The 25217-nt window shown below is 38.6% G+C and overlaps 1 protein-coding gene across 1 annotated transcript in view; it reads right to left on the bottom strand.

Moving 5' to 3' along the window:
- LOC136871692 (eEF1A lysine and N-terminal methyltransferase homolog) overlaps positions 1-25217 on the bottom strand; it is a 68863-nt gene that overhangs the window by 30472 nt on the left and 13174 nt on the right. Inside the window, exons 8-9 of the mRNA XM_067145203.2 lie at positions 2967-3148; positions 2635-2770 (exon numbers count right to left, since the gene is read on the bottom strand). Of these exons, the coding sequence (XP_067001304.2) occupies positions 2635-2770; positions 2967-3148 (318 nt within the window). The remainder of the gene's footprint in view (positions 1-2634; positions 2771-2966; positions 3149-25217) is intronic.

Raw genomic sequence — 25217 nt, 5'->3', positions numbered from 1 at the left:
CCGGATGAAAGCTCATAGTTGCGTGTCCCGAACCGCATGGCCAACTCGCCCGGTGTATTGAAAATGGCCACCTGAACCGTATCCTGTAAACGCGAATACTGTAATCCAATATGCGCACCCCAATATTTGAAGATATTTTTATTAATAGAAAATTAGCTTTAATGTGCGTTTTATGTACAAGAAATTACTCCTACATAATGACGTTCATTACTGGTACACCAAAACTGAATACAGTAGAAGTCCGATAGTCCGGCTCGTTCGGGACCGGCCCAGTGCTGGATTACCGAAAATGCCGGACTATTGGGTGGAACCTCTTACTACGATATAGGTTAAGGCGTACAGCAGAAACAGCAATAACACAGCGTTTTGCAGTAAAATCTTTTTGTTTTTGAATGTCGTATATTTTTGACGAGCCAATATTAAATTCAGTCAACAAAATACTTATATTCTCACCTTTCTCTAGGCGTTTGATGATTTCCAGTTTCTGGTTGATGGTCATCAGAGTTATGTGCTTATGTTTCTCTACTGATTTGAAACTTGAAGAAGGTTTCGGTTTCGAGAACATTATCACGGCTTAAATACCAAGAAAATTACCACAGGGCACTTTGATATGTATGTTCACTACACTACTGTAATACGGATTCTAAATCGCAAGAAAAAAGTACTGTAGCGAAAAGTGCTCGCAATCAAAACAATGAACTGAATCTGTGTGTGGTGACAGTCAACAATGTCGATTGTGTCTAACAATAGCAGACGAGTAGTGGACACTTCTGGGTGGTTTCGAACCGCGCTGTGCGCTTTAACTGTCACAAACGTAAAATAAAAATTTAAAAATATAAAAAATCCTGGATTGGTGCCGGACCATTGGGCGTTCCGGACTGTTGGATGCCGGACTAATGGGATTCTAAAGATAATCTTCACGTGCTGTTGGGTAGGCAACCCGCTCGTCAGAATTGTAATGTGTTTGCTTACCTTCCCCTGATTTGTAATCGGGTAGTTTCGCCTGTGTTGTATAGTGTGTGCTGCCTGGTACTAGCTGTATAGAAACATGTGCGAAATATGCGGCGATTAAAAAAGGATGAATTTCAATTATATTTTGAAGGAAAAAGTTGTTAAATACCAGTATAAACAAAAAGGCTACATTGTAATTTGTTATATGGAAAGTTCAAAATTTGTTACAGTGAAATATTTTAACACACATTAAATAGGGAAAAGGGAAGGGGCCTAAAAATAATTCTGCTATTCTGAACATTTAGTTAAACTGGCGTTCATTATAATGGCATTTTACTGTATCTATAACACTATAGTCTTCTTTTATAGTACCAGTATAGAGTTCACGTATATTGTATCTTGTAATGCCATTCCAGGTCAAATGATATTACGTTGACATTTAAAATGTCCTCTTATAAACTTATTTCTTTTTACTTGATGATGTGGGGTGATAATTGTAGTAGTTAGCCTAGCAAGGGAAACTCCTATCAGTATTGTTTTATTCCAATATGGATGTAAAAATTTGCTGGTAAAACTTGAAGATTTTCCAAAATATTTGCCGAGGAGTTTCCCTGCTGGTCCCGTTAGAATGTTTTACATCTTACATTTGTGCTGCCAGCAACCGACGATCACATATGTAAATACTCCCAATCTCGAAGAACACACATTGAATGAACATCCCATTCAAGCTCTTCGTACTCCCAATAAAAATTGGATTACTCTTTACTCAAAGTTAAAAACAACAGGTCACTACACAGATTCCACATTATACCCTCTAATAGTTGGGCCTATTTTTGTAATGTTACTGTAGTAGTCGAGTACAGTGGTGACAACACTCCAGTTTTTATTTTGTTCTGTAACATGAATAACAATAGTCTTTTACCGAAAATGACTTTACTGCATTCAGCAAAGGTTTCTTCTATACTAAATCCAGAGACCCTGGGTTCAACTCCTGGTAAGGTCAGGGATTTTTCTACGTTGCGTCTAGTACCTCATCAGTGAGCACACTATCATGGATGAGCACTTTACGAACGTGTTTTAGACATAAAATGCAGCAAGATTTTTTACAAGATGTTTATAATATGTTTGTTATAGTATGTATTTTAAAATGTCTTTGTACCTAGTTTATTTTTAACATATACTTCACAATTTTTTTTTTTTTTTTTACAATTTGTTTTACGTCACACTGACACAGAAAGGTCTTATGGCGACGATGGGATAGGAAAGGCCTAGGAGTGGGAAGGAAGCGACCGTGGCCTTAATTAAGGTGTGAAAATGGGAAAATATGGGAAACCATGGTCAGGGCTGCCGACAGTAGGGTTTGAATCCACTATCACCTGGATGCAAGTTTACAGGTGTGCGCCCATAACCGCATGGTCAACTCGCCCGGTCACGATTTCTTACTGTTAGCTGAGGATGATCCTGTAAGGATCGGAACATGTTCTAAAATTAAAAAAGCTATTTATTGTAATAAAACAGTTTGACAACTGTACTGAATAGGTGGAGTTGTTTAAAAAAATTATTTCAGGAAATATTTTTTGGCGGTGATCGCTGGATGATGATGATGATGATGAAAATGGCATAGCAGCAACTTAATGAAGAGCTCTGATAATAAGTAGATATGAGTACATCATGATATTTCACCTTTCTCTGCAGCCTGGTGCACATACTGCACACCATCTCTGATGTATACAGCCAGTCGCTCATCTTGGACAAGATCAAAATATTCAGTAGCTATTTCAAGCATTACCGGATCAATATCCACAGCAGTGATGCGGACCTGGGAATAACACATTTCATACAGAGAGTGAAGGATTTACAAGTAAATTTTGAAGGAAATTTAATCTTATATATGTAGTAAATTGATATTCATGTATTTTATCCCCATTCATAACCTTCTGTCTTTGACATAGGATAATTTTCCTGGTAAGAATTAATAAAAAATAAAATGAAGAGAAGATTTAGAATCAAAATACCTTCTGGAAGCAATGCTGGATAAAACTACAAAGTCCTCCTCCACCAAGCCCAACAACAGCCACTCTACACTCAGCATTATCAGGCACAGCGAGGGCAACACCGACTGTCATATAGGTTAGGTATTCACTTGCCAAGTAGCCAACGTCTATAACCTTCTTAGGTTTACCTTTTCGAGATTTCACTGCAAAAAAGAAGAACTTTTATTCTATCATAAAACATCACAAAATTCTTTGTTGCTTAAATATTTGAATTTTCAAGGATTAGGCTGGGTTTTTTTTTTTTTGCTAGTGGCTTTACGTCGCACAGACACAGATAGGTCTTATGGCACTGATCGGATAAGAAAGGCCTAGGAGTTGGAAGGAAGTGGCCGTGGCCTTAAGTAAGGTACAGCCCCAGCATTTATCTGGTGTGAAAATGGGAAATCATGGAAAACCATCTTCAGGGCTGCCGACAGTGGGATTCGAACCCACTATCTCCCAGATGCAAGCTCTTAGCCGCACGCCCAACTTGCCCGGTGGATTAGGCTGTTTCCAAGGAGTTCTTGGTCTGTCAAGTAGAAGTGGGACTTATGCCACTCCCACAGGTTCAAGGCTAATTTAAAATATTAGTAAATTTCTGTTAAGTAAGATGCTATCCTACTTACACATAGGCCACAGAGTGTTTCCATTCATAAGTGTTCAGGGACCACTGGTGGATGGATAGTCCTAGCTGCCTGAATACAAGGAGGCCAAAACTCAGAATATGTCCAAGACACCAGGGTATTCTGGGGATTTTTTGATAATACAGAGCACTATTTTTAATCTGCAGTGAACTGAGTTTTCTCTGAGAAGGCAGGGATGAAATTGCTTCATAGAGTTAGAGAATTAGCATGGAATGTACGGTATGGTACCTTCTGATTGGATGAATGTATTTCAATGATCAGTTACAAGGCAAGGTGTTCTCAGGCATTTTGGAACGAGGATGTGATCAATGGTGGAGAGCAAGTTGGATGAAACCTAGTGTGGTTTCAGACCACAGAGGTGCTCGTTAGGACCACATTTTCAGTATGCATCAAACAATTAAAAAATACAATGAGAGGAATAGACAGTTACATTTATGTTTCGTAGATCTAGAGAAGGCATATAACAGTTATATTGAGAACTGGGCTGCAGCGGAAATTGATGTTAGAAAGAGTTCTTGGTTCAAAGAAGTAACAAGGGTTAGACGAGGCTGTGATCTTTCACCTTTCTTGTTCAAAGTATACATAGATCATTTTACTGAAAGGTGTGTTTAGGGACCACTGGTGGATGGATAGTCCTAGCTGCCTTAATACAAGGAGGCCAAAACTCAGAATATGCCCAAGACACCAGGGTATTCTGGGGATTTTTTTGATAATACAGAGCACTATTTTTAATCTGCAGTGAACTGAGTATTCTCTGAGAAGGCATAGAGTTAGAGAATTAGCATGGAATGTACGGTATGGTACCTTCTAAAGCTCTAAAGCTCAACATCAAGAAAAGCATAATCATGGTGACTGGACAGATAACTTAGTGGCAGATAGATGGGGAAGATATATAAGTAGTGTCCGATTTTAACTATCTAGTTTGAAGATTTGAGTAAATGGTGACCTCAGTCATGAGAGAGATCAAAAGATACTTGCTCATGAGCAGAAAGGTTGGCTCACCAGGATTGTGTTTCTAAAAGCAGAGACCATAAAATGAAGATCTGTTTGTGGAATGAAAGTATCAATCTAGTATTTCAGATTTTTTTTTTCTTTTCTATTTGCTTTACATCGCACCGACACAGATAAGTCTTATGGCGACGATGGGATAGGAAAGGCCTAGGAAGTGGAAGGAAGCGGCCGTGGCTTTGATTAAGTTACAGCCCTGGCATGTGCCTGGCGTGAAAATGGGAAACCACGGAAAACCATCTTCAGGGCTGTCGACGGTGGGGCTCGAACCCACTATCTCCTGATTACTGGATAGTGGCCGCACTTAAGCGATTGCAGCTATCGAGCTCGGTATATTTCAGATTACACTCTTTCTAAAACATTAGTTGAAGCCTTATATTTCAGACCAGCTCTTCGAGCATGAATTATTCAGAGGTTATACTAGGCCATGTGTGAGAGAATGAGTTTGGCAGACATTTCGAATGTGGCAAAACTTTGACTGACTCAAGTTGAAACTTGATGGCAATAGTTTGAACATTCACACTACCTCTATGCACTTACAGATGTGGATGCCAATCCACTTCCAAATTATTTTGTCTTCATTAGTAACATGCGCCATGCTACTGAACTTCACACGATTATGTTCCTAATCCATACGTAGGCTGTCGTGTGACAAATATTTGCTACCCTTCACTGTACCACTCGACAAAATAAATTTCTAACTTCTGAATGGAATGCGAAATACATGCACAAACAGGTTCAGTGGGTTATTCAGCAATCTGAATGCTAACCAGCAAGCAAAACTGAACATTCCTGAGGCTAACAGCTTGCTGAACGAAGGTGCAACTTAGCCTGTGAAATTCAGGAATCAAGGCCTTTTTGTGTCATTGTACAACTTCCCCAATCTGCCTCCTGAGGTGAGGGTGCTTATCTGTGTTGGAAATCAAGTTCCTTTTACAAGGGATGACAAAAAACATTTTCAGGGCTAGGAAATATGTGATTGTACTGAGGTAACAACGAAAATTCCTGACACGATAAGTGAGGTATTTTATATAGATTTAATATTATGGGAATTGGAACTTCGAATTTACAATGTGTTGGGCGAGAAAACATGTTAATGAGGAACACACTATACCCTATCTCAAATGACCTGGGAGATAAAATAAATGCCAGAAACACGTGGCAAAAGCAGTGGTACTGTCTATTTTCTTGGTAAGGCGTTAAAAATATTTTACATGTGTTAAGTAATGTTATTTCTACATAAAAGTTATGTATGATGTACGTCATCTAAATCCGTTAATCTTCACTTTTCACTTAAAAAAAAAACAGTTTAGTTTCTATTTATAATTGATATTCGTGCATGAAAGTGCCTTTTGAGAGGGGCGATGTGTCAACAGCGGAACAGCCACTGCAGTATTCAGTAGCGGCTCATTTAGCTAACATACAACCCAGGTGCTTTCTGTTTACTGCTGTGTTCCGGGTGTTATTGGTGCGCTAGTGAATTTGCATATTATTACGAGTTTCTTTCGTGCTAATATTTAGTAATATATCATTATTAATATTAAGTGGGTAGTCAGTCTTTGTCTTGGTGTTTAGGATTAAATTTACGTTTACATAACCTTTGTTAAAGTTCCGTGTGGATTGAAGATGGATTAGCCCGGCATTTCTCATGTAACGTATAAGAAGGGAAAAGCATTGAGAAGTGGAGAAAAACAGTGTGTTCTCAAAGTTTTTAAGAAGTTTAGCCACACTAATTCTGTTTGTACTCTCAAAAATGTGATGAGGTTAGTAGCCGCTACTACTGGCATTTCTAGTACTAGTATTTATTGTGCTAAAAAAAGAACTTAAAACTGTAGGAACAGTCATCTGACTGAGAAAAAGTCAGAATAAAACAAAGTTAGTGGACAAGTGTGACTGTTTCACTAAGGACGCAATTTGGCGAAAAGTTCAAGAGTTTTTCTTTAGAAGTGAAATACCATCAATCGACAAGATCTTGAGAGTCTGTGAAGACTGAAGAAACCCTGCCTTCGTTTTCGCATGCAACACTTCATAGGGTTTTATAAACTTTAAATTTCAAGTTTATATCATGTAGTTGCCAACCACTGCTCACTGAAAGGGATGAAATAGTTATTTGCGTCAGATAAAGTTTAGGGGGGAGGGAAGACCAATTTATTACTTGGATGAGATATGGCTAAAATCAGGACATACCTGTGCAAAGGTATGGAGTGATAAAAACTATCAAATCCATTAAGGACGCATTCTTGAAGGGATTATCAAGGGGCTTAAAGAATCCTTCGGGGAAGAGGAAACACTTGATGATTACGCATATCGGCAAGAGAAGGTTTCGTGGAAGGAGGGTTACCGTGTTTTGAATCTAACTCCGCGAAAGACTATCACAAGGAAATGACAAGGCGAGTGGCCGTGCGGTTAGGGGAGCGCAGCTGTGAGCCTGCATCCAGGAGATAGTGGGTTTGAACTCCACTGTCAGCAGCCCAGAAGGAGGTTTTCCGTGGTTTCCCATTTTCACACCAGGCAAATACTGGGGCTGTACCTTAACTAAGGCCACGGCCAATTCCTTCCCACTCCTAGCCCTTTCCTATCCCATCATCGCCATAAGACCTATCTGTGTCAGTACGACGTAAAGAAAAAATCACAACAAAATTAATGGAGATGTATTCGAAGAATGATTTGTGAATGAATGTTCTTACTAGTCTTGAAGCCAATGCAGTAATTGTTATGGACAATGCGTCTTACCAATCAATCATGGAGAAAGGGAGAAATAACTGAGTTTCTGGACGGGAAGGGAATCCTTTACGAACTGAACAGTGTCCAGTTGGAATTTCTTACTGTCATCCCACAGCATATTAAAGACTCGTGTGGCGCGTATTGAGTAGATGATATCGTACTGCAATTGGCAAGGCAAGTTTTAAGGTTACCTCCGTACCATTGTTCATTAAATCCAATTGAAAGTGTATGGAGCCAAGTTAAGGGCCATGTGGCTCAGAACAATGAAACTGTCACCCTTGCGGAAGTAAGAAAACTGCTACTGGAAGGGATTGAACTAGTGACTCCTCAATGTGGGATATGCACCAGTTAGTAGACGATGCCAATGAACTGATAGTGATAATAAATGTGAACGACTCTGACAGTGATTTTAAGATAAAAATTTCATAATGTTTCATATTGAACTGTATCACAATTAAATCGAAACAAGAAATTAAGTGGTTCAACCTATTCTGTGTGGCTTACTTGTTATTTTCTAATTCTTACATTATATGAATGCCCATGTTCAATTTCATTCTTAAAAATCATTTGTACCAGTCCCAAGACTTCTGTGTGAAACATTTAAATTTTCTTATTAAAACAGAATCACTTAATCTAACTTAAGCATACATCTACACTAGAGTCCCGTTAATCCGAAAGTCCAGTTAATCCCAACTGAAATATTCAATTTTTAAAAAAATTCTCCTTATTGAAATGAAAAAACATATTATAGAATGAAGATTTACTTGCTTTTCATTAGTCATATTTTACTAGAATAACTTAATGTAAACATAATTACACATCACAAATCACCAATCACTGGTCGTTTATCTTTACAAAGTCTGTTAGCTTCTTTTGCCGTAGTGATTAGAACCTACTCGAAGATGCAGTGTTAAACCAGCGTCTCTAACATCACATCAGTGGGCGTAGCAGTGAAGTGTTGCTCGACGTACCATACGGCAAGTTCTAAGGCGGCCGCGGCATCTGAATGTGACACTAGTTGTTCATTGTGGTCTTCTTCGTCGTCACTCTGTTCCTTATCAACTCCAGATTCTTTCTCCACCATAGCTATAATTTCTTGGTCTGTCTGTAATTGACGACAGTCAACTTCCATCCACTCGCTAATGACATTTTCATTGTCGTTTTCTCCTCTACGGGTTCTTAACTACCCTACAGTAATTTTATACAGTATTTTATTAATGTAACTGCTAAAGAATGGACATTTTAAATTACAGTATGTACTGTACTGTACAGCCTTGTGTAAGTAGATTTACTGGCACGTAAAAGAACTCCTGCGGGAGAAAATCCCGGCACCTAGGCGACTCTGAAAACTGTAAAAGTAGTTAGCGGGACGTAATAACAATAACATTATTATTAGAAAATATTTTCTGGTTGATCCGAAAAGACTCTGGTCCCAATTAGTTCGGATTAACGAGATTCTACTGTATATATATATATATATATATATATATATATATAAAATAAGAGTTTTGTCTGTACATTGCTCAGAATTTAAAAAGGATGGTATTTCTGTATCAGTCATGTCCACAGTAACAAGGAAATGCACTTTTTACTTTTCCATAATTTCTGTTTGTATGTTATGTACATGCATTACAAGAAAATGGCTGAAGAGAATTTAATGAAAATCGATATGCAAAGTCGGGGAATAAGTCGCTACAATCTAAGCCATAAATAATTTTGTTCACGCTGACTGAAATGGTAGTTTAGGAGAAGGCCTAAAATTTAATTCACCGGGCGAGTTGGCCGTGCGCGTAGAGGCGCGCGGCTGTGAGCTTGCATCCGGGAGATAGTAGGTTCGAATTCCACTATCGGCAGCCCTGAAAATGGTTTTCCGTGGTTTCCCATTTTCACACCAGGCAAATGCTGGGGCTGTACCTTAATTAAGGCCACGGCTGCTTTCTTCCAACTCCTAGGCCTTTCCTATCCCATCGTCGCCATAAGACCTTTCTGTGTCGGTGCGACGTAAAGCCCATAGCAAAAAAAAAAAAAAAAATTAAAAAAAAAATATTTAATTCTCAAATATTTATATTATTAGTGGTTGTACCTTAATGAAAATCGGTATGCAAAGTCGGGGAATAAGTCGCTAAAGTTATAAACCATTTTTTTCGCCCTGTATGAAATCGTAGTTTAGAGGAAGGCACCTAAAATTTACTGTTTAAATACCTATGTTATTGGTCCTATTGAAAACTACTACATAACAAAAGTTATAGAGAATACAATTTCTGACCATTTATGTTTTATTCAATTTTACCGTACTGACTATGATAAGAGTGGCATTTTAGAGTCGGAAGAAAACTAAATGTGAAGATCTACAATATTGAAAGCGCATAACATTGATCAACAATAACATTACACTGCCCACTGTTTGTGGTGATGTTCTATGTCTCTTATGCTGCCGCTCAACTCCAAAAGATGGGATTACTGCTGCGTACCGAGTATAACAGCCTGACTGAATACTGGCAGGAAATAGCTGGGGAGTTAGAAAACCTTCTTCTTTAGCATGTCATTCCTTGGTTCATACATTTTCTGATACCATACTGCTGGTACGTAACTCACTGGTTCATCATAGTATTCCAGCTATTCGATCCCTACTCCGACACGCTGTTTTGAATGAGCAGTGTGCACTCTTAAGGCAGTGGCTCACTCAGTAGTAGTAGTAGTAGGCATATTCCAAATTATAGCACCACAATTCACTATATAACTCAAAATTCAACCCTGAAAGGAGCCGTTTCTTAAAAAGAGCTTCCTCCTCTTCACTTTTATTAAATTCCACATTCATTTTATTCCAAATTAGCAGTGAAGAAGGGGTTTCTCCTCTGGCTTGGAGGAAAAATTTTTTCCGCCGCCAGAGTAGTGAACTGAGATTTTCCGACTCATCGGATATTCCTAGGAAACAGATTAGTAAAAGGACATAGCTTTTGCCCCGGGACTCTCCACTATTCGACCCCACCCCTTCCGAGAAAAGACTAAGAGTGTTCATGGATCACAGCTGTCTGCAGCCTGGTCATTCCAGCTCTGCAACTTTGGACTGTTAGATTGGCAGCGTAGTAGATAGATAGATAAATGTCTTTATTGGCGTGGATAAGGCCATTGGGCCTTCTCTTACACTAAACCAATTAGTATACATTAAAGTCATAAGTAATACTACCGTAATTAATACTAGAAGACACAATTTAAACACAATCAAAATATAACTGAAATAAAATTCCACCACAGTGAGACATACAACAGTAACAATGATGACAATAATAAAGTGGCATTATTATTGAATAAACTTGAAATCTGATGGCATACGTCTTCGTATATCTGCATTATATATTTAGACTTTTCGTATGTGCTGTTGGACCATATGCACGGCACATTTTATACTTCTATGTTGGTAACATTGTGTATTCAACTGACTGGAATGTGTACGTTAACGCCATCTATGCGCGCGCAGTGGAAATTGTAGTGAGTTTGAATGCTGACAGAGAGCGCGTGACTCGCTAGTCGACTGTTGTGTGCTGGCCGCTTGGAGGAATGGCTGTCTGCTATTTGAACTCGTTGGAGAATGACGCTCATAACTGGCTCTCTGATGCCAGCTTGCGTATTAAACATGCCTAGTTCAGGCATTGGTTGAAAGGTGTTCGGCATCACTTTCAGGGATTGAGGATTGTAAATAATATATAGCATTAGTGTTTAATATGAATATAGTGTGGTATTAGTTTTAAATGTAGTGTTTACTTTGTGAGTGATAGTGATTGCTCGGTTGCTTAATTCATTATGGATTATATGGTAATGTAGTTTTCTTCGTTTATGTAAGTACTGCCCTTATTTATTTGTTGATAAGTTTTTCTAAATACTGTGTGTGCCTCGTGGTTTGGTGTACTTATTTTGGTGAGGCGTTATTTATGTGCATTCATTTTCGTCATGGGACTTGTATTTGGTGCCGTTGTATGTGCATTGTGATGCTGTATACTACCTTTGCTCATGAGTTAAACCCGTGAGTCATCCAACTTCCCTGCTTCAACTTTTCCGTGTACACAAGTATGAGATGAAATGACACCAACTCTTGTCTCAACATTGACCATATATACAGTATATAATGAATTCCTATCCTACATAATATAATAATTTAAATAATAAATGATGTTCTAATATATGCAATATGATTCCAAAAGCCTTATTTACACATGATAGAAGTTAAATTAATATGTCATATGAATAATTACTGATGGCAGATAATCTTGATATCAAGTGATATCGCGTAAAAGGATAGTACACTAAATTAGTATGGCTGGAGAAGCCTGGACGGTTACAACTGTAGTTTCTTATTCCCCGACTCTATGTACCGATTTTCATTATATTCTGTTAACTCATTTTCTCCTGTCGTGCGGCATTGATATGGACTTAGCAACAAAAATACAAATTCATGAACTCTGTTATCATAGCCGGTACAGTAAACATGTACGAGACATAAATGATTGGAAATTTAATTCTATGTAACTTGAGTTATGTAATATTTATCGCGCGAGGCTAACAAGCGAGAATACTACATCATCGCCACGCCTACTGGGGCCTGTTCCACAAAAGTATGGTCTTGTACATTACAAGTAAATTCTCTAGTAACTTGTACAAATACCAGAGTTTCTGTTCCACAAAAGAATTTTCTACAGTTGTACATTACTACTCCATACTTACAAATTACTAGTGAATTTTTATAGGCGTGTTCCACAAAAGTACTAGTACTTGTAACTTACTAGCGAAATGAGAAGAATTCTCTACCAGTGAAAGGACAATAATATATAAATGTACTAGTCCTATTTAAATACGCTTATTTTGGATACATTTTGATAAATATGTGGTCTAGCAATAGTGATAGTGATGAAAATGAAAACTATCGTCTGTACAGGGAAAGAATAAACTTCCAGTTTAACACTGTATTTGAATACAATGAACGTTTTAGGTTAAGCACAATACAAGTGGAAGAACTTTTGATAGATATTGGCCATAGCTTAAAATATCCTACGAACAGAAATAAATCTCTCTCTGCTAAACAACATTTACTAACAACATTACATTGGCTAGGAAATGGTGGTCAGTACCATGGTACTGCAGATATGCTTGGGATGGCAAAATCTTCGGTCTGTGGTAGCTGCAATAAATGATATAAAATTTCCTCAAATTGTTTGTTGGCCTGAAAATACTGAAAAAAACATATTCCAAGAAGGACATTCCTGGAATCATTAATGACCAGAATATCTCTTACATACGTCCAACTTTTCCCCTCAAAATCTCCATGAGCTTTTCCCAAGTCAAATATTTCCATCCAACCATTTATTTTGTCTTGTTTTTTCAGACTCTCGCTGAATCCACCGAAACGAATATCTTTCCTACCTTCTATTTCCTTCAAAATGAATAACTTTGTTTCTCTTGACATCATTTTAACAATTCATGCAGAGTTTGCAATTTCGTAACAATTAAGTTTAGCGGGCGAATATCGTTATTAGCGGCATCTGATTCCTAATGACAGACCAAGGTAGGTATGTTAGACTCTCGTAGAACATACGCGAGGATCGCGGAAGAACAGAATGGGTGATAATAACGGAGTAATTTCCTATCATCAAAGAAATAAACTGAAAAATAACATCGTAGCATTAAAAAATTCACAGGAATATTAGTTCTTTCAATCTTTGCTGCATAAGTTACAGTAAAATACGATATTACGATAAATGAGGCAAGCATAACCTAATTCAACGAATGGAATACGAAGATAAACAGCTGATTCATGCTATGACGTAGTATGTTTATTGATATGTCGTCACTTGTAAAACTTGTAACAATTCACTGGTAATATACAAGAGACTATCAATCTTTTGTGGAACAGAAATGTACAACTCCATACATTACAAGAACCCACACTAGTAACTTGTAATGTACAAGACCATACTTTTGTGGAATAGGCCCCTGGTTACTTGTGAAGAATGAAGAGAGGGAGATGATAATGCGATCTACGAATCAGATGCTTCGTTGTATTGAGATTTGGTAGAGAGCCCGGGTATATTATCTAGCGCGGAGCAACCCTCGACCCACGACACTACCAGAACCACAACTACTTTATTATTTTTGAGACAGTGAGTGGTCGCTTTGAGAGATAGTTATTTTCCTACAGTGTGTTGTCGCTTCGACACAGTACGTAGCTGCTGTGATGCTGTCGAATCAGGGTGAGATGAAACAAGCTTACGGCTTGTGATATATTCAGTAATTATTCTGGACGAAGAACTATGTTTAGTTCAAGTCTACGGAATTTGCTACAAGTCTGTATTGTAACAGTAGAATAGCTAAGCTGGATTGAGATTTCTGAAAACATGGAAAAATTCATATCTCTGAATTTTCTCCTCCTACGATCAACGCTGATCAATTTTCACAAGTATAGGGCCAATGTCTAATTTAAAGACTAGGCAATTAGGGAGTGCTAGTCCAGATAGCCCAAATCATATCACAGAAGGAAGGAAGGATGTCCATGGAGCCAATTCTACAACGAGAAGAGGGGAACGAGTAACCACGGATGACCTCAACGGAAGCTGTAATTGGTGAGCCTCAATTAGATAAAGCAAGGAACAGTAAATTCAGTAACGTAAATTCCAAATTCCCTCCAAGCTTAAAGGAACTTTTCCGATTCATCTCATTTTTGTATAATAAATTCATTTTATTTTATACTGCGTTAATTTTCTTTCTCAAGCGATACTTAATGGTTAATTATTTAAAATCCTACCTCTGTGATTTAATTATAAGTCTCTATGCTAGTAAATATAAATTTTGCTTTACAGTTTTGTTTAAATCTGTAACGCTGGCGCCCAAACATTACATCGAGAAATGGGAAACCATGGAATGATAATTGATTATATTTGCATGGCAATTTTTGGGCAAGCCACACACAGTTTATATTTATATTCATGTGTCCCCAGGTATTAACTTTCATCTCCTCTAATGAGAAGCTTAGGAGAGCGAACAGTTACACAGTCTAAGCTATAAACAATTTTATTCACCCTGCAGTTTAGGGGAAGGTTCCTAAGATGCATTTTTTTAAATGCCTACAGAAGTTATTGGTCCTATCGAAAAGTATTGCATAACAAAAGTTATTTCCGATCATATATGTTTTATTGCCAACGGCTGTAGCCGTGTTGAAGCAGCGGATTCCGTGAGATCTCCGAAGTTATGCAACATTGGGCGTGATCAATATTTGGATGGGTTGCCAAGCGCTGTTGGTGGGGGGTAAGGGAATGGAGGAGCGGAAAGGAACTGGCCACCCTACCGCACGTAAACTCCGGCTCAAGCACACCTCTGCTTAGGTTTTACCGCACCGACTATGATAAGAGTGGTATTTCAGAGTCGGAAGAAAACTAAATGTGAAGCCCTACAATATCGAAAGCGCATAACATTCATCAACAATAACATTATATTGACCATTGTTTGTTGTGATGTTCTTTGTCTCTTATGCTGCCACTCAACTCCGATAGATGGGATTACTGCTGCGTACAGAGTATAACACCCTGACTGAATATTGGCGAGAAATAGCTGGGGAGTTAGTAAACGTTCTTCTTTAGCATTCCATTCCTCTGGTTCATACATTTCCTGATACTGCTAGTACGTAACACATCGGTTCATCATAGTATTCTAGCTATTCGATCCCTACTCTGACGCGCTGTTTTGAATGAGCAGTATGCACATTTAAGGCAGAGGCTCACTTAGCAATAGTAGTAGTAGTATGACCTGGTCTAGAATTACAATTTAGGCCTACTCCAAATTAGCACCACAATTAATTAAATAATTCAAAATTCAACCTTGAAAAGAGCCGTTTCTTAAGAAAAGCTTCTTCCGCTTCACTTTTATTAAATCTATATTCATTTTATTCGAAATCAGCAGTGAAAAGGGGCTTTCACCTCTGGCTTTGAGGAAGAATTTGCCTACAACTCAGTTTCTTCCCCCGCCAGTGTAGTGAATTTGAGACTTTCCGATTCAGAATAGTAAAGGGGCATAGATTTTGTCCTGGGACTCTCCACTATTCGACCCCCCCCCCGTAAAAAGGCGAAGTGTGTTCACGGGTCACGGCTGTCTGCGTCTTGGTCATTCCTGCTCTGAAAATTTGGATTGTTAGATCGGTAGCGTAGTACTGGTCGTTAAAAGTGAGAAAATGCGTTGTTTTTCATTTGATCGAGTATTTCATATGAAAACATTGCTTTTAATCGTGTCATTCCTACTGACATCATTTTAATGACCTATGTTCAATTCAGTTGGGAAAATGACTAAGACAGTCTTTCTGAGGATGTAAAAAGGCAGGTGGAGATTGAGTGTCTGCCATTATAATGCTCCCCAACTTGATTGTGACTGATAGTAGTCAAGCGGGCCTACCGTTACAATGAATATTCCCTAACCCAGTCTTCATATGAGAAAAGACGTTTGGTGACTTCCCCGTCGCTTTTCTAGGGTAACGTTAAGAGCTATGGAATTGTAGTGTACACGTTGTGAGCAAGATTTTATTAAATTCAAATATACTACACTTCAAGCAGTTCCTATCGTGCGCCAGAAGTGGGTGAACTGCTCACTGCCGCCACGTGGAATATGATTCGCTGTTCTACCGCTAGCGGGAATAATACAGTTTTGCTTGCAATGTGTACACTACCTAACCTAGAATTCTGTATACAATGTAGAAGCAAAACACTGGTACATTAGCTAGTGTAACATAAAAACATATTTCAGGCTTCAGCAGAGTAACCTTTCTTGATATAAATTTACCTGGGAACAACCTTTCTGAAATTTAACCAGACGTGAGAATATATAACCCACCCTCTGAAATCAGCGATGTACATTGCCGTATCTTGAAAAGTATCACATTCTTATTTAATTTCTAACCTAGTATTAAAATTAGTGATCGTTTACTTCAGCCTTTATTTCTAACGAGTTAACTGGTGTTATTGGCCATATTGATTATTGTAATGTTGAATCTGCTAGAGTTCCATTTGCCTTCCATGGAATTCTTATGGGTGAGTAACATGATTGTGTGCAACATTACTGTCATTTTTGATATTCATAATTTATGTTTGAAATTGTATCGACCTACCTTATTCTACTGAGCCAAACTGAGATATGCCTTTATTGCAAAAATACGTTCTCCCTTTCGTTTTGCACTGGAATGTTTGTTTACCAGTTAGAGTCAGGTATTACTAATTGGCTCCAACAGTGACTTCGAATGTTTGCCAGAGTGCTCATTACTGAACGCTGCAAGAAATTGAAATGGAAGATGATCGATCGTATTCAATATAACTTAAATGCCGCATGTATAAATACTGATGGAAAAAATAACATGTAATAAATCGCTCGTAATAATCGATGGCTTAATGAAAAGGTTCTCGTTGTAACCAAAGTATATTACACAGTTTTATATAGGAATTTTTGAGCAGCATAAATAAAACTGTTTTTACAATATGGTTATCACTATATACTGTACTCGCCATAGCAGACTACTTCCACCACCACCTACTGAAAACCATAAAAACTACAGTACAATATACAGGGTGAAGCGAAATTCGCGCACTCGGGCTTCGCAGCGCGACTCCTCACATGCCAGCAATAAAAAAATGTCTCACAAAAGTTCGTCCTACGAGTATATCCGGGAGAAAAAGGACGTTGAAGAGTGGCAATCTGGCAACACTGTAACCACATGTAGGGTAGAAACCTCTGTCAGCACATATTACTCGTGCTGTACAGTTGGTGCAGTGGATAGAGTTTTGGGTTAGCATGCAGGAGATCGAGGGGGGTCGATCGTGGTTTCAGGCGTATGTTTTTTATTTCGTAAATGTAGTCCAGGTGGTATGGTATCTGGCATCTTAATCGTCAACAGCAATTGCAGCGCATCCTCTAGAAACCATTTGCACTTACATACTATGATCCTAGAAATGCACGAACATTCGTTTTGATTGGTCAGCTTTGAAAGACGCCCTTTTCACGTCGTGGGCGTGAATTTATTCGCACCACTTCATCTACTAGATGCGTTACAACGTGTTCAGCGTTACTAAATTTTGTAAATGTATGATATATGTGACCTAAGAAATGGTGTCTTACTTTAGTACAGTATGTAATGTCCGATGGAAATTAGTAAATAAAAAAGTGCGCCTCAACCCAGGATCAAACCCTCGACCTCCTGCATGCTAACGCAAAACTCTATCCACTGCACCAAATTTACAGCACGATTAGTACGTGCTGACAGAGGTAGTTACCCTACATGTGGTTACAGTGTTGCCACATTGCCACTCTTCAACGTTCTTTTTCTGCTGGATACACTCGCATGACGAACTTTTGTGAGAGACATTTTATTATTGCTGGAATGTGAGGATTCGCGCTGCGACGCCCAAGTGCGCGAATTTCGCTTCACCCTGTATATGTCTGATCTACATTGTTGTTGAGTCATCAGTCCATAGACTGGTTTGATGCAGCCCTCCATATAACTCTATCCCGTGCAAACCGTTTCATTTCTACGTAACTATTGCATCCTACATCTGCTTGTCATATTCATACCTTGGTCTACCCCTACCGTTCTTACTGCCTACACTTTCTTCAAAAACCAACTGAACAAGTTCTGGGTGTCTTAAGATGTGTCCTACAATTCTATCTCTTCTTCTCATCAAATTTAGCCAAATCGATTTCTCACCAATTCGATTCAGTATCTCTTCATTCGTGATTCGATCTATCCATCTCACCTACAGCATTCTTCTGTAACACCACATTTCAAAAGCTTCTATTCTCTTTCTTTCTGAGCTAGTAATGGTCCATGTTTCACTTCCATAAAATGCCACGTGCCAGATGAAAGTCTTCAGAAACATCTTTCTAATTCCTATATCAATGTTTGAATTGAGCAAATTTATTTTCTTAAGAAAGCTCTTCCTTGCTTGTGCTAGTCTGCATTTTATGTCCTCCTTACTCCTGCCATCGTTAGTTATTTTACTACCCATCTACTTCCTTTAAGACTTCACTTCCTAATCTAATATTACCTGCATCACCTGCCTTCGTTCGACTGCACTCCATTACTTTTGTTTTGGACTTATTTATTTTCATCTTGTACTCCTTACTCAAGACTAGCTATTCGACAGAAGTCGGCTATCTGCCGGTAATGGTTTCACCCTCTCCCTTCCTACTATCATGTACCACGTCATTCATTTCATCTCATCAACTCCTCTGATGAGGTTGACGTCAGGATGGGCATCCGGTCACAAAAACCTGCCATGACAGATTCATCTCATCTCAAACCCGACCCTGTAGAGAAACGGGACAAGGGTTGGACAAACAAACTCCTTATCCAAGACTTCGTCCATACCATTCAGCAACTTCGAGATCTTCTGCATTCTCAGGTAAAATAACAATATCAACGGCAAATCTCATGGTTTTGATTTCCTTTCCTTGGTTTGTGATTCCCTTTCCAAATTCTTTGATTTCCTTTACTGCCTGTTCTGTTTTAACACTGAAAAGGAGGGGAGACAGACTGCAGTCTTGCCTCACTCCTTTCTGAATTGCTGCTTCTTTTTCAAAGCCCTCAATTCTTATCATTGCAGACTGATTTTTATATAGATTGTAGATAATTGTTCGTTCTCGGTATATGATCCCAATCACCTTCAGAATCTTAAATAGTTTGGTCCAATCCACATTATCGAATGCCTTTTGTAGATCTACCAACACCATGTATGTGGGCTTGTCCTTCTTAATTCGATCCTCTAAGATCAGACGTAAAGTCAGAATTGCTTCATGTGTTCCTACATTTCTTCTAAAGCCAAACTGATCTTCTCCCAACTCAGCTTCAACTTGTCTTTCCATTCTTCTGTAAATAATACGTGTTAAAATTTTGCAGGCATGAGATACTAAACTAATGGTGTGGTAGTTTTCACACTTGTCAGCACCGACTTTCTTGGGAATAGGTATAACATTCTGCTGAAAATCGGATGGCACTTCTCCTGTCTCATACATCTTACACACTAAATGGAATAACCTTGCCATTCTGGTTTCTCCTAAGGTAGTCAGTAATTCAGAGGGAATGTCATCGATTCCAGGTGTCTTGTTCCTATTTAGGTCTCTCACAGCCCTGTCAAACTCTGACCTCAAAATTGAGTCTTCCATTTCATTAGCACCAACATCTTCTTCTTCTTCCAGAATCAAATCATCTACGTCTTTACCTTGATACAACTGTTGAATATGTTCATGCCGTCTTTCTGCTTTGTCTTCTTTCCCTAGAAGTGGCTTTCCATCTGAGCTCTTAATATTCATAAACCTGGATTTCCTTTCTCCGAAGGTTTCCTTGATTTTCCTGTATGCAGCATCTACCTTTCCTAAGACCATATAACCTTCAATATCCTTGCACTTCTCCTTCAGCCAATCTTGCTTAGCTACTTTGCATTTTCTATCCACTTCATTCTTTAATTGCCTGTATTCTTCTCTGCCCTCTTCATTTCTAGCATTCTTGTATTTTCGTCTTTCATCTATCAGGTCTAGTATCTCCTGAGTTATCCACTGATTCTTAGTTGATGTTTTCTTCCTTCCTAACATTTCTTGAACAGCCCTACTGACTTCATTTTTCATGACTATCCACTTTTCCTCTATAGTGTTTCCTTCAGCCTTTTCATTTAGTTCTTGTGCAACATGTTCCTCGAAACAATCCCTCACACTCTTTTCTTTCAACTTGTCTAGATCCCACCTCCGTGCATTCCTTCCTTTCTTCAATTTCTTCAACTTCAGATAGCATTTCATGACCAACAATTTCTGCTCCTGGGAAAGTTTTGCAATACGTCTGGTCGCGCCGAAGTGTGTGCTTTGTGTTTACAAATGAAAAATTGGGCACCTTCTGTGACAGGCAAACGAATAACATTAAAATGTAAGCAGTGCAATCTACCACTGTGCAGGACGGGTGGTTTTTGGAATACTATCAGGAGCGAAATGTGGATATTCAAAATTAGGGTGAGTACACATTCATATGCACTAATCATTTAGGAACGAAATGCAAAAGGAATTACATTTATATCTTTGTTTGTTTGACTTCTAGTTATTTTCTTTAAAAGGGTGGTATTTATGCTGCTGTGCCTATTGGGATTTAAAGGACTCTGTCAGAAAACATCGTAATTGCGGCCGGGCATCTGCCTTTAAATGGGGAATGGCAAAGGGTTAACAGGTGTGAAAAACACAAGAGAATAAATATGAAAAGTTTTTCTGCTGGGGCTTATAAAATACCGAGTGCACTTAAAGGTGTGAACAACACATATGGAAAACATACGCACGGGGGCCAATAAAAAGATCCAAGTATTATTGCAGATCACACTCTTTCTAAAACAAATGTTAGTAGAAGCCTTTTATTTCAGAGCGGTGGGTTATTAAACATTATTTTCTGGTCACACTGTTAGACAATGAATTGGAGGTTACACTCATCTATGTGCAACCAGGAGGAATGACTTTGACCACCATTTTGAGAAACTTCGACCTATAGTCGAATGATAGAGTCGAAACTCGCAGGTGCGAGTTCGACATTCGCGACCTCTGCTTAAAGATGCGGATGCCAGGCCACTTTCTGAAAGATTTTAATTTTGTCTTCATTAGCAAGGAATTCCACGACTTTTTCTGTATCCATAACTAGGCTATCTCGAGACAAATATGCATCACATTAGTCAATTTTACACGATTATGTTCCTAATCCAGATACAGGCTACCATATCACGTGACAAAACTTCACTGTACCACTCAATACAAAATACATTTCTAACTTCTCAATGGAATGCGATATATAAGCATAAATAGGCTCATTTTTTCCATAATCACACGAGTGCGGTGACGGCTTTTACTCGAGTTGTAAATCACATTTCTTTCACAAGGGATGACAAATAACATTTTCAGGGCTAGGAAAAATGTGGTCGTACTCATAGTAAGCGGTAATTCATGATGTGATTATATGTTTATATGTACCTAATCCAGATACAGACTACCATATCACGCAACAAATATTTGCTACACTTTACTGTAAAACTCAAGACAAAATAGATTTCTAACTTCTGAATGGAATGCGAAATGCAAGACAAACAGACTTGCTGTGTTATTCAGCAATCTTGCTGCTAACCGGCAAGCAAAAATGAACATTCCTTAGGCTAATGGCTTGCTCCCCGAATGTGCAAATTATGCTGTGAAGTTTAGGAATTTAAGGCCTTTTGCGGTAATCATGCAACTGTGGCGACAGATCTTACCCGAGTTGGAAATCAAGTTTGTTTCACAATGGATGACAAAAAACAATTTTAGGGCTAGAAAAAATGGACGTATAAAGACATTTAATGTACATATTTCAATGTGTAACTACACCAGTTTTAATTAATATGTACTTGCTCATTTGTTTGCAATTCGTTTTATGGCTGATGATGATATTTAAATGTCAAAACCGGTCCCATGTTAAATAAATGTTGTGAATAACATCTATAGAACACGTAATTAGTACTGAATAGGTTGAACCTTATAAATAACTCATCTCTGTGATCGTACTAAGCGGTAATAGCGAAAATTAGTGACGCAATAAGTGAGGTATTTTTATATAGATTTAATACAGTGAGAATCGGGACTTTGAAGTTACAACTTGCTAAGCGGAACACAGTAACGAGATATCACCGTAATACTGTCAGAGAGTTGTAAATGCAGTGGAATCTCGATATCTCGAGTCAACTCGGGAGCTAAGTTTTATTTTGAGTTATCAAAATTTCGAGATATAGAGAATACTGTTTTTGAGCATGTTTAGTGCATAATTGAATCATATGTATCTACGGGCTTATACTGAATACAGTATTTTTAACAGTATTTAAAAATATACTAAGAAACTCATATTTTACAGCATCACTTTAATTATAACCCTTATTAAGTAACTTTTTAGAAGGCAGAATACAGTACTGAACCAAGAAACATACCTCCGTTAAAACCTTTGGAAAAAACCCATTAGTATTTTCTGATCTTTTTTGCTACTGGCTTTACGTCGCACCAACACAGATAGGTCTCATGGCGACGATGGCATAGACAGGGCTAGGAGTTGGAAGGCAGTGGCCGTGGCCTTAATTAAGGTACAACCCCAGCATCTGCGTGGTGTGAAAATGGAAAACCATCTTCAGGGCTGCCGACAGTGGGATTCAAACCCACTATCTCCCAGATGCAAGTTGACAGCCGCGTGCCCTAACCGCACGGCCAACTTGCCCGGTTTTTCTGATTTTTACTATTAACCTTCTTTCTTTCCACATGCTTTTCAACAACATTTATTGCTGTGAACACATGGTCAATTATATTGGACTGAATCTGCATGTAGGTTTGAAGACTAGTCACTGCACTTAACACCTGGTGTGCTGACGGTCAGTAGCGGCGACTAAGGGGGGCAGTCGCCCCCTCCCCCCCCCCACTTTGTAGAGAAAACATTACATTTTTATTCCATTTTAGCCAGCTGAAACTAGGAACTATTTAAAAAAAAACCTTTGTGCACATTTTTAATTATTAACAAAATTACTATCGAAAATACGCACAAAATGTCGTTAGTCGTGGCTAACCGATTTGTATAGCGCCACAGCAAGTAGTGAAGACTTCGCAAATGCTATGAGGAAGAATAACAGGGGTATATTTTGTCAAGGTTGTAGACAATGAGATATGATGCACCTGTTTGCCGCATGCATTCTGGCAGTCTCTTCAATATTGTCTGATAGTTTCTCAGAGTGTAGTCAAATATTAAATGATTTTTTAATTTCATAATCACGCCGTATTTCTACTTAATTGTAATACGCATGTAATATTGTTTCTCTGGTGACATTATAGTATTGAATCAAAATCTCAAAACTCTATTACTGCCGCACTTAAGTTAGTAAATTGTCAACCTTTACCTTTCTGTCCAAATTTGCTCAAAAACTTACAATTTTGTAGCTTTTTCTGTTCAGTCCTGATGTGTATCCCCCCGCCCGCTACGTCACACAACCCAGCTATTTCCTGTTGTCTGTATATTCCCCCCCCCCACACTTCTAATCCCTAATCGCCGCTACTGCTGACGGTACAGGAGAAGGCAGCTCCAACTCCTCTTCTTCTTGTTTGCCAGCAGCGTTGACGGTATCTGTAGGAGGCTCGGCCACTATAACATCAGAGTCCACATTTACGTAAGCCTCAAAATCAGCTTTACAGTTAACATGCCGCTGATACACCACCCATTCTTCAAGAATAGGAGTGACTTCCTCCTCGTGTTCTGAAGCTCCTGAGTCACCTTTCAAAAATCCTGCTTTGCGGAAGCAGTTAATTACTCCTTGGATTCAATTCCTCTCAGAATTCTCTGAACAGCCCTCTTCCTATGGAAATCCTTCATGTTTTTAATCACACCATGGTCTATGGGCAAGTTTGGTGGCAAGAAGACCACGCGCAACATCTGGAGTTGCTTTCGTACGTGACCGAAAATGAATTCACAACCGAGAAATAGTGAGGCTTCGCCGATTTTTCGATCACTAGAAGTTTGTTTTCCAGTTCCCGTCATATTAGCTCCCAGCATCACTGTAACCCTTTCTTTACTTGTTAACTGTTCCTCACAAACCACAAATGCTGTATTGCACAGTTAATGTTGTACAAAATTTGAGTTAGAGTATTTTTGCTTTGAGAAATCGAGAAATTCATGAAACTGAATTTTGAGTAATAGAGAAATAAATACATGTGAAGAATAGGACAAACGGCCGGGAAATTGAAATTGAAGTTACTTTGATACTGGAAATTCGAGTTATGGAGGTTCGATTTTAATATTCTCAGTCCCCATGAAAAAAATATCTCTGGACTTAAATACGAAAACAAACAAAATGAAATGGAACATTACGAAAAGAGAAAGCAATATTATGCTTTACATACTTAAAAGACCTTTTAAACAGAGCACATAAAACATTAAACACTCTGTATTTTTAATGTGTTCTTATAGAAAATTAATCCTAGCTCTGACTGAGGAAAGAGACACTTAGCTCGTATTAAATTTTGAGTTGCGTTCTTTGTTTGTGTTTTGAGAGACACTATTGGCTTTTGGGCATCGATAACAGCACTAGACTGGCCGTGAATTTGACTACAACCAGGCTGACCTTGAACTTTATGCCTAGTGTTGCCATCACTGCTTTACTCCCATCATGATTCTGGTTCCTTATTGTCTTGATACTGTCTTCACTCCTTTTTCTACCAGGTGCCTTTCACGATTTTACCTCAGTGGCTAGGTGTTTCGGTAGATTTGGAAAAATATGAGCATATGAATGGTGGTTCATGTGGTGTTGTAGCTGGTTCGTTGTGACTGCAGCGCCACACTCTGGCGGGACCACCAAGACAATGTTGACAGAGCGGAGTGATCACACTAGGTATTGTATTCGTCATGCTTTCGGTACACTTACAGTGTACCTTTCAACATTTGGTCTGCAAGCATCTACGAATGAATAAAGCACCTCCATTTGCTTCAATTTGCAACCAGTACTGTGATTCCATTTAGTTCTATACTGCTCTTTTTTTTCTTTCCGGAAATAATTAAAAAGTGAGTCTATCCATGGTCGTTTAGGTCTCTCTCTCCTTCTCTTACCCTCTATAGTTAAGTCTATTCTTCTAGGTAACCCAACTTCCTACATTTGTCTCTCCTGACACCACACGCAAAGCTGGTTCATATTGTATGTACAGCTTATCCATTCAACTCATCCTTAGCCTTCATCTGCTTACTGTGAATGCTCTCCTACAATTCTTCCCATTTATTTGTATCAGCAATCATTCTTGCAACCTTCATGTATGTTACCTCCAG

Source organism: Anabrus simplex, chromosome 4 (genome assembly GCF_040414725.1).
Source record: "Anabrus simplex isolate iqAnaSimp1 chromosome 4, ASM4041472v1, whole genome shotgun sequence".
NCBI lineage: Eukaryota > Metazoa > Arthropoda > Insecta > Orthoptera > Tettigoniidae > Anabrus > Anabrus simplex.
Note: the sequence above shows the minus strand (reverse complement) of the source record. Positions and strands in the feature narration are given on the sequence as shown.